Source organism: Myotis davidii, unplaced genomic scaffold (assembly GCF_000327345.1).
Source record: "Myotis davidii unplaced genomic scaffold, ASM32734v1 scaffold1059, whole genome shotgun sequence".
NCBI lineage: Eukaryota > Metazoa > Chordata > Mammalia > Chiroptera > Vespertilionidae > Myotis > Myotis davidii.
Window position 1 is genome coordinate 251,289 of NW_006290038.1, and position 11,035 is coordinate 262,323.

At 47.8% G+C, this 11,035-nt stretch overlaps 1 protein-coding gene across 1 annotated transcript in view; it reads left to right on the forward strand.

The window, feature by feature from the left end:
* Positions 1–11,035, forward strand: part of ATF6 (activating transcription factor 6) — a 136,090-nt gene that overhangs the window by 30,925 nt on the left and 94,130 nt on the right. Inside the window, exons 7-8 of the mRNA XM_015563550.1 lie at positions 859–1,079; positions 10,322–10,507. Of these exons, the coding sequence (XP_015419036.1) occupies positions 859–1,079; positions 10,322–10,507 (407 nt within the window). The remainder of the gene's footprint in view (positions 1–858; positions 1,080–10,321; positions 10,508–11,035) is intronic.

Sequence of the window (11,035 nt, forward strand, 5' to 3'; positions counted from 1 at the left end):
ATCCAATATTTAAAAATGAGATACATTTGTAAAAATCCTGGGGAAACCATCCCTGCCATATTCTCAGCAACCAGCTCCTCTGGTTGGAAGCTTGAGAAAATGGGATCATGATGAGTCTTATCTGGTATTAAATGCAGCTCTTGGACAATGGAAACCAGCAAACACCCTTCAAGATGAAAATCTATTTCACTTTTTAATTTTTTTTATTTTTAAAAATTTATCTTTATTGTTGAAAGTGTTACAGAAGTCCCCCTGTTCCCCCATGGACCCCCTCCACCCCACCTCCATCTACAGACTATTTTAAAGTACAGATTTATATTTCCTGTGTTTGTTGGCTAAGAATTCATCTCAAATGGTTTTAGTATTTTTGATATTTGTAGCCCTGTGTTTATCCAAGCATTGAATTAATGAACCTCTGTTTATTATATATGTAGTTTTTGGTGGTTGTATTTCTAAAACTCATACATTTGAAATATGGTCTGTGTGTGTCAGTATAAAAGTTTTTTTTTTAAATTTATAATATGAAAAATCCTTTTAGCACTAATACATTTCAGGGGTTAGTACTTAGGGAAATCTGTGTATAACTTAGCAAACTTGATATGTATGTAGTTGAGGAAAAATACATGAGATTATACTGTTAATGGGAACCTGAAAGGGAAGGAATCTAGCTGGGCTCATTAAAACAGGACCCGGGAAGGCACACGTGTGTGCTGCTGCCGCCTGTGCTTGATCGGTGGTGTCACATTCCTCAGTGTGAGCTCACCTGTCACTCTACCTGCAGATCAGATCTCTGTGCTGAGCAGCTCTTCCTGCCACAGAGTGCTGTGCCCTCTGACCCCTGTCTTTTCTCTCCACCAGGTCAGACCGTGGTGCTGTCTCAACCTGCCCTGGTACAGCTGCAGGCGTCCGGGGTCCTGCCCTCTCCGCAGCCTGTCCTGGCGGTCAGTGGGGGAGCCACACCGCTCCCTAATCACGTGGTCAGTGTGGTACCAACCCCTGTGGCCAGTAGCCCAATAAATGGAAAACTTTCTGTGGCTAAACCTGCCCTGCAGAGTACTGTGAGAAGTGTGGGTTCAGATGTAAGTTTTGATACTTCGTGCTTTTTTAATGCCCGATTTAAAAACAAAGACAAAGCACATTTTTGTTTTTGTTTTTTAAAGTTTGTTCCAGTGTGTCAGTGTGCTGAAATTGCACCTCCAATCTTTAGTGGAAAGTTAGGGTGGGGTTTGTGGTGTGAGAATCTACAGGAAGGTTTAATCAAGTCTGCAGAGTCTGTAAGTGCACGTGCCTTCCTCCTCTGCCTCCTGAGCCCTCTAGTATTGACACAGTCTCTGATAGTTCCTGACAGAAGTGCGTTTGGCAAATCAGAATCTAGTCTGTAGACTAGTTCTTAATCGGTATATTTAGCATTGCTCTTGACTTATAGAAGGGTTTTCAGCTCTGCATATAAATGGCTTGCTACTCTGGGGATTCTGTCTCTTCATGATTACTTGATAGTTTCCCATCTTTACAAACCTTCAAATTTCCCAGCATGTTGTAGAAATTTTTTATGCTTTATAAATCACAGAAAGTGTCCTAAAATCCGCCACTCCATAAAACCAGTTATAGCACTTACTGGCTAATTCTTGTCTTCTTTAAAAGTGAATAAAATACCTCATGTCATGTATTAAACAGTAGTTGTTTAATGGCCAAAAGCTTAATGAAAGTTAAAGTCAAATGATCAGGCTAACAGTAGATTCTCTAAAATTGTGATTGGGAAAGGAAATCCCATATGTTTTCTCTCAAATAAAAGTGGGTATTGCCCTGGCAGGTGTGGCTCAGTTGGTTGAGCATCATCTGGTCCACCAAAAGGTTGCCAGTTTGATTCCCGGTCAGGGCACATGTCTGGGTTGCAGGATTGATTCCCTGTAGGGGATGTGCAGGAGGCAGCCGATGGATGTTTGCTCTCACATCGATGTTTCTCTCTCTCTCTCCCTCTCCCTTCCTCTCTCTAAAACTCAATAAACTGTTAAAAAAAAGGTGGGTATCAATGGTTGTTAATATTGCTACTTCACCTTTCTTAGGAGTTGCAAAGGTATTTAAAATCCTGTGAATTTTGTAGGGTTGTTTATCAGACTACTGGTGCTCTGTCTACCAGAATGTAACAAGCATGTCAGTAGCCCATGTAGGTGTGAAATTGCCCACTATTGCATAAACACCAGCAGTAACCTCAGAGTGTAGTGGCGATCGATCGGAAGGACGGGAGGTGGGGAGTCGAGGCCCTCCACCAGTTCCCATCCCCTGTCGGGCACCGTGGCAGCGTGCCAAGGCGCAGGGAGGAACATGAGTGTCTGGAGCAGGCATAGGTGGGATGAACTAGACTTGACTGTGTAAGTTTATGTTGAGGACTGGGAGAGTGAGAGCACGGTGCTCTGGCACAGCAGGCAGCAGCACCAGTGTGCGCTTCAGGGGGAGATGGAAGGGTAGGTGCGGGGAGGAGCACAGGCGGGAGGAGAGAAGACGGGCAAATGCGATAAGTTGGGTGTGTAATCTTTCTCTTTGAGTGTTTGGGAAAATTTCTACAATAAGTAAATAAACAATAAGAAAAATCAAAATATTTCATGCACACATACATATATATAAATACATATCTGTGAATATATATATTTATATATTTTTTTGTTAATACCTGAGAATATTTTTTTTATTGTTTTTTTTTCAGAGAGAGTGGAAGTGAGGGAGGGTGGGGAAGAGAGAGAGAAAAAAATATCGATGTGAGAGAGACACATCGACTGATTGCCTTCCACATGTACCCCAGTCAGGGGCTGGACGCTAACCCACAACTTAGGTATGTGCCCTTAACTGGGAATTGAACCCAAGACCCTTTGGTGTGTGGGCTGATGCTCTAACCATTGAGTACACCGGCCATGGCTGTTCCTTGTTATTTTAATTAAAAATTTGTACAACCAATGGGAAAAAAAAGAATGTTCTTTGCACAAGAGACTGTGAAGAGTAAAAATGATGAAAGATTAAAAAAAAATGATCTCTTCAAATTTTCTTTCGTTTATGAGTTTGAATGTTTCCCTATAATACTTCCAAATGTAACCAGCAACAGAAAATGTTCACAGTTTTGTAATAATGTTAGGACTTTTAAAATATTTATTATGAAACATTTTAGACATGAAAAAGTAATGACGATTAGAACTTTAACCATAGATCAGCAATATGTCACAGTTGTTAGACACATGATGTAACCTTAGTGTGCCTTCATGGAATTGTAGCAGCCGATCAAGGGCAGGCCGGGGGGGTTAGCCAGGCGGAGAGGAGGCTAGAAACGTTTCCCCGGAAGAGAGTGGTTAGGGTGGGCGTGACTCAGCGAACTGAGGGAGAGGCTGACTTGCCCTGTGCCGAGTGGACTCCTGGCACAGGTGCGGGGCGGCGCCAGGGAGCTTCCCTCTGACCCTCAGAGGCTTTCACCCAGTCCTTGTACTTACTGTCTGATCCACGAGCATCGCGATGTGCTGCTGGCCCCTTTGTGGTCTCAGCATTTCTGTGGATTGTCTGTTGGTCTGTTAGCCCGACATCCGTTACTAGTATAGGTTCTTGGTATGAAAGACGCGTCTCCCGCTTCTGTGCTGCGCGAGTGCTGTGAGCGTGCGCATAGGGCACGAGGTGTTGGGGACATGGCAGAGGAGAAAGTGCAGAACCAAGGACTGTCTTTTTAGCATATTTATTGGCTAGCATTCTTACTGCTTTCCAAATTTACAGTTGACAATATTGCAAGGATAGCTTCAAGTACTGTGTTCAATGCAACAGACACAGACGATGAGAATGAATTTCCTGGTCAACCTGCATTGAGGATTTTGTGCTTATTTTTCCTTGGCCAGCACATCAGGGAGTGAGCTCTTCAGGGTGAGTTTGCTGGTAGAAGTTTTGATTTAATGTTTATTTCAAGTAAAGAAACATCAGTCTGGCCCATCAGCCGGCCAAGCCACTCAGGAACCCAGAGTGAACCCTGTCCTGGGCCACCTCGCCGCTGCCCGTGTCTGCTGATGGAGTCCTGCTTGGTCAGCAACACTTGGGTCAGTGTACATTCCTGGTTTAAAAATGGCCAAAGAGAAAAATTTTCATTATGTGCTTCTTATGCTTTTAAACAATAAGGGTAGTGAAAGGAAGAAAGAAAGAAAGAAAGAAAGGATCAGTCTTTTGTGACTTTGTAATGCTGGCAGGGCCCTTTTTCCTACCTTTGTTGTTCTCTTGTTGGCCGGCTTCGTGCTGGGCCGCTGCCGCCCGGGTGCGTGCCTGGCACTCCGTGCTCTGCAGGCCGCACCGACTGCGCATTGTCTCTGTGACCACTGCCTGGTTCAAATTATCTCTCTCTCTTCTTGCTTTTTGCTGGTAAATGTGTTCTGTTTAAGTCTGGAAACCTCACCTAAGTTTTCAGGAAATATGGTTTGCGTTTGGCTCCGATCCTGATGGAAAAAGTGAGCACGTCCTTGTCTCAGAGTGGGAGCTCTCACGCACGCCCCGAGCCAGGGGCAGAGGTGCCTGCCCGGGAGAGCTGGATCTTCTGGCTTCAGACCCTGACCGAGGCTTGCAAACCAGCATCTGTTTCCACCTGCAGGGCACCTTCCAGCCCTCCACTGCCCACCACCCCTTCTCTCAGCGACTCCATGAGGTTCACGAGACTGCGGCCCTGGCTTATTAGTACATTGTTTTGGTTATTGGGGCAAAAGGCCAGGAAAAAAGTGGTGGATTGTATTGCACATCTTCCGTGGTGGGCCAGGGCAGCAGGCCCTCCCTGGGAATCAGGAGGTGGGCACAGTGGGAAGAGGACCCAGTGGCCTCAGAAGGCCACGGATGAAGGGAACAGCCGCTCCGAGGGGCCCAGGTCGTCCTCTCCACCCATCTTCCTTGCCTTGCCTTGCGCCTCTTTCTAATTCTGTGCTCAGTAATCTGGACCCTTCCCATCCCAGTCCCCACCCTTGGCAGTCCCTGTGCTGGGTCACCAGAGTCATCACAAGGACGAGGTACCCGCAGGTGTCGGACATAGTGCGGAGGGGATGGCCCTGGCAGACCAGACCGGAGCTTGTATTTTTTTCCTGGAGTCAGTGTTGGACAGTGAAGTTCAAGATTTCAGCACCCTCAGTGCTGTGAGTGTGGCGGGGCCGATGAGGCTCAGCTGGGTGTGGGCCTCTGTAGTGGGAGGGGTGCTGAGCTTGGGGAGCCTGCTGCTCTACAGGAACCCAGAAGCAAGTCTCCTCGTGTCCAGAGGGAGGCGTTACCTCATCTCTCAGCTTTTCTCGCTGGAAACTTGACCCTGAGAGATAGCCTGGGTAGAGGCCCAGGCCTGTGCCAGAGACCCACAGGAGTGTCTTTCAAGAAAAATATGAACCCTGGCCGGTTTGGCTCAGTGGGTAGAGCGTCAGCCTGTGGACCAAAGGGTCCCGGGTTCGATTCCGGTCAAGGGCACATTGCAGGCTCCTCCCCGGCCCGGGCCCTGGTCAGGGCACATGCAGGAGGCAACCAATCGATGTGTTTCGCTCCCACCAATGCTTGTCTCTGTCTTTCCCTGTCTGTTCCACTCTCTCTAAAAATCAATGGGAAATGTCCTCGGATGAGGATTAAAAGAAAAAGAAAAAAGAAAAATGTGAGTGTGAAATAACCTGTTTACAACGCGGAGCACTGCCAAAAGCTCCTAGAAGAATGGAGAGGCCCGTGTTCTGTTTCACAAAGAAAGCATGCCCTGCGAGCCTCCAGCGGGAAGACCTGGACTAGGTCCCCGGCTGGGTCCAGGTGTGGGCCAGCTTAGAGCTCAGCAGATAAACAACCAATACTGCTTTTTAGTAAGTGAAATTTTTAACAAAAAGCATGGAAATCATGGTATTTTTTAGGCTGTGAAGTAGAGGAACCCACCAGAACAAATGCAGCAGCAAGGACCTGGAGATCTGAAAAGCCATCAGAACTCAGTAAAAAGTTACTTCTGTTTTTTGGCTTTCCTGCCATCAGGGACTCTTGCAAATAAAAGAGAAACATGCTTTGTTAAAATACTTGCAGTTTCACTTGAGGTGGAGGTTTGGGGCTTCTCAAAATTTATCTTGAACAAGAATTTTGGCAAGAAGGTTACAGTAGCTTTGAAAAGGGAAGCGGGTGGATGTTTTTTCTGACGTATTGCTTTAGGTTAGGTTGATGTTGTGGCCACTTTATTCTGTGTTTTTCAGTTTGGCATCCTGATAAGGTTAAAAAATAACTTTTTTAAAGACATGCTGATTTACACTGGCCAGATTATTATGACCACCTGATGTTTGCTTCATTGACACTTCCAAAAATACTGAATATTGAAAACTTACTAAGCAAATACTCTCCAGGTTTTATTATTTGCATAACTAACTCTGGTTCCACAGCCATCAAACCTCACAGAACTGGACAGTGCTATTCATCAGGCATGGTGTCAGATTCCTCACATCACCTTTCAACATCTCGTGGAGTCAACGCCATGAAGAATCACCGCAGTATTGAAGGCAAAAGGTGGCCCAACGAAGTACTGATGGGGTGGTCATAATAATCTGGCCACTCAGTGTATAGCTTAATACAGAAATACTTTCTCTGGTCTCTGATTTCTCTTCTGCAACCAGCACCTGCAGACTCATCTCGGGAGAATGAGTGCTTTCTGGCCACGCGCTCCCTCCAGGGCAGCCATGGTGCTGGCTGCCTGTGCGTTCTCCCGAGCAGTTCTTTATGCGGAGCACTAGTCTTACCTGCGGCACAGAAATGGCGCCTGCTGCGCCGTGGTCCTGCGTGCCTTCCTCAGGTGTGGCCCTCAGAGAGCCTCTGCGTCAGTTCACACGGGGTGGCCCATCCCTTTGCCTGCTGGGGGTTGTCTAGCGTAGAGGCTGCCACAGCGATTTAAGAGTTCTGCAGTCTTTCTTTATAAACACTCCTCCATTGAGTAACTGGCTGCTTGTTTTGCTCCTGTAAAAATACATCGTAGGAGATGCCTAGAGTCGGAGCTGTGGTTCTCCGTGTTGCTGGCTGTTACCGTGGCTCTGCAGGCCTTCTCCCTGGTCTTCCTCTGCGTGTGGAGGCCGGTCCCTGGGCTGCTGGATGGGGCCCTCGTGGGTCTCAGTGTTCCCCTCGCCGTGTCCCTTTCCTCCTGTGACTGGCTGTCCTGCTCTGTGTTTGGGGTGAGTCCATAGCTTTCTATGTAGTTGTTTCTGTTGTTTTAATAGCATCACTGGAATAAAATCCACATGCCATAGAGGTCACCTTTTCCAGTGTACAGTGGTTTTGGTGTATTTAGAGTACTGCTACCTAGCGTCACTGCTGTCTATTCCAGAATGTTTTCAGGACCCTGAAAAGAAACTTCGTGCCCATTGGCAGTCACCCCTCACCCCCTTCTCCCCCGCCCGGCAATGACTGCTCCACTTTCTGTCTGTATGGATTTGCCTCTTCTGGACGTTTATGTCAGTGGATTTACACATGATGCGGCCTTTTGTGTATGACTTCTGTCACTCACCATAATATTTTCAAGGTCTATTCATATTGTAACATGTATCAGTACTCAATCCTTTTTCATGGCCAAATAGTATTCCATTGTTTGGCTGCACCACATTTTGGATTATCCATTCACCAATTACTGGACATTTGGGCATTTTCACTTTTTGATTATTGTGAATAATATTGCTTTGAACTTTCATGTACAGGTTTTGATAGTTTTTTAAAACCATTTTTAATATAGAAAGAGTACTTACAAGTCATTCAGAAAAATGCGAGTTAACCCAACAATCAGATGGACAAAATGCTGTGTGCAAAAAGGCAATGGCGGTTTTCTCAACGAGAGGATCAGTGCTGTGTATTCTTGAAGGGCGTGCCCTCCGAAAGCTACTACTTTACAAAAATGTGGAAGAATATTAATTGTTAACAAAAGAGCACTTTGGGTTGGTTAAAGCTGGTTAAAGAGTGATGTGCAAGGATTAGCAGTGTGAGGGGTTTTCTGTGGCTCGCACCGTGGGCTGTGCATTCTGAAGGAAAGTGTCTTTATTCTTTATGCCTTTCCAACACTCCCCAGTGTTGTGCATGCTTTGCCTCCCACACGCGTGTGTTTAGTCTGAACATCATAATGGTTCTTGCCTCGGAGGCACAGAACACTTCAAACACAACATATTCGGATAGCTTGCTGAGAGGACAGTCTGAACTCTGTGTTTGGGATTCCTCTGGGTTTCATTTGTTTTCACTCTTCAGCTTTTGTATTTATTGATAGTTTTGAGTACTTACTTGAAGATATTCAGCACTATTGTATCTTTTCCATGGGAAGAAGTGACTGCTTGGCCACAGGTGGTTTTCCTTGTGTAGCACTGACAGCCTGTGAGACGAATGCTGCATAGAACATGCAGGTGCTTTCATGTCATTGTTTACAGAAACCCCCGTCCTTGTTGGAAGTTCATTAAGTGGTGTCCATCTGTGAGCCTCCAAATTTCATAGATGAGCCGTCGGAGTAGGTTCCTTTGTCTGACTGGCACATAAACTCCTCCGCCCGGGACCTGCTCCTGTGTGTCCCGTCCAGGCGCTGTGCACAGGGTGCACCGGGAAGAGCGCCAGTTGTGGATGCGCTGACCGGAACGCCAGGAAGCGTAGCAGTGACGGAACACAGTGTCTGTCCAGAGAGCAGCTGGACGCCGGGGAGCAGCCCGCCCGGGCTGTGCCTGCTGCGCGTGCACGCGTTCCTGCAGGGAGGGCGGTCACTTCACAGGGGAATGTCATAGGGGATGGTTAGGTAAGTCAGCATTCTTGTAACATTTTGTAAGAAAGGATAAAAATGGGAAAAACACCCTTTTCTGAGCCCTCCTGTGGTGGTTCTTTTCTCTGGGTTCTGCTGGAAGGCTGTTGACTGTGTTTGGTGCCAGGACCACTTGACTGGCTTGGTGTAGCTCTGTTTCTAGGAAATGTAGTGGGTTGGGAATTGGGTTGTTATTTTAAAAATCTGTATGAAATTATTTAATTTTATTGGCTGTCTCATTAAGAGTTATTGGACACCCCACCATAGAATGTTTGTTTTTAAGGTCATTACATGTAGAAGTCAGTGGTTTAGTACTTACAGTCATCAGCCTATTATTTGGTGCTTTTTATGTACTTATTTTGTTACCTCACCCTCTCCCCCCAAATAAATTACACTAATGCTGTAGCAAACAGGTTTATAACATACTTTATAAGATACGATAAAACGAATTTTGCTTGGTAAGTTTACTATGGTAGACATTGTGGGTAGTAAAGGAAAGTAGTATTATATAGTTTTGGTACAAAATCTAGGTGGAGAGAGAGTTAACATTCATGAAACAGTGGAGACCTTGAGAGTGTTGAGGTGTGTCTTCCAAATGATAAGGGCATAAGAAATTCAGAGAAAATAAAAACACCCATTGGTTGGGCAGGATTGGAATTGCAGGGTCCTGACAATTAGGCAGACAGCATCGACTGTAGAGTGAACGGTCTGAACGACGGAACGAGTTAGGTGGGTGTGGAGCTCCTGGGGTAGCCTTTTAAAAGAGCAGGGGGTGGGGTGGGGCAGAAGGTTTGGGCGGTCATGGTCTGGAAGGCCTGGAGAGCTGAGGTAGTAGCTGAGACGCATGATTATCTTTTTATTTTCAATACAGTAGCAACATGGGCATGATTTTGCGGGGGAAGTGTTCTTAGCCAATGGTAGACAGGAAGAGATCCCTGTGATGGATGGTCAGGAGGCGGCTGCAGAAGCTCAGGGATGGACCCTGAGCCCTTGTGGGAGGGAGAGCAGCAGCAGTGGGCGGGAGGACCGCAGGCCAGTGGCTGCTGAGCGTGTGAGGAGAGGGCAGAGGGCGTCAGTGCAGGGTGGCGGACAAGTGAGTGAGTGCTTGCTTCTCCCTGAATACCCGGGAGGTTCGTGTCACCCGCAGAAGATGGAGACAGACAATCCAGGGAGGGGCCGTGCGTGTCACACAGGAACCTGAAGAGGTGGTGGCTCCAGTTGAGTGGCCCGATGGGCAGCCGGGATGTGGTTCTTGGAAATAGCCAGTGACTTGGGACCTAGAGGCAGCCTGAGGGTGTGCGGCGCCAGGGACCGCAGGCGCTCGGCGAGTCTCCGGGATGAGTGGGAGGGCAGTGAAGGAGCCTGACGACAGGAGAGGAAGTTACGGGACATTTAGGTCTGAGAAGCCTTACTGAGCCATTGGACCTCAATTGGAGTAATATTTTAAAAACCGAGTTGAAACAACCAGTAACACCTGTTTTGAACAATTGTTTAAAATTAATTATGAAGATCTGACCTGATTGGGTTCTGGACTCGAGGTGTTCCATTCATCTTTACTCTCGCTAGATGGCTGTGCTGAGGAGGCAGCAGCGGATGATCAAGAACCGGGAGTCGGCCTGCCAGTCCCGCAAGAAGAAGAAGGAGTACCTGCTGGGGCTGGAGGCGCGGCTGCGGGCGGCCCTGTCCGAGAACGAGAGGCTGCGGAAGGAGAACGGCTCGCTGAAGCGGCAGCTGGACCACGTGGTGTCAGAGGTGAGGGCTGCGGGCGCCGGGCTCAGGCAGTGCCCTTTCTTTCTGAAAGGTCAGGAGGGAATGTTGCATTTCAGATTAAGTTGGAAAAGAGCAGTGTTAGGAAAGGGGCACGGTGAGCCCTGACCCATCTGCACGAGGGCTTCTGAGTGTGCCCACCCTGCGGCCCCGGGCATCACCTTCCCCGCTTCCCGAGGCTCCTTTCCTCGTGCACCCGACCATGCACCGCGCGGGGCCCGGCGCCCAGATCACAGGTCTGTCCCGAGGCCTGGTGCTCCAGGGCCCGCAGGGCTGCCCCCAACCAAACGCTCCTCTGCCTCCGCCGGGCTTCTCTCCTGTCAGTCTGCCTGCCGCCCGAGAACAGCCCATTGCATGACTGAAACGGTGCTGGGGGGACAGGGACAGACGGCAGGAACCTCTCAAGGGGACGCAGACGGGCTGACTCCCCATGGGAGGGCGAGGAGGTCTCTGCTCCTGTCGGAACAGTTTGCTCCCCTTTGAGTTTTGTTTGTTGTTGAAGCATTCCTATAC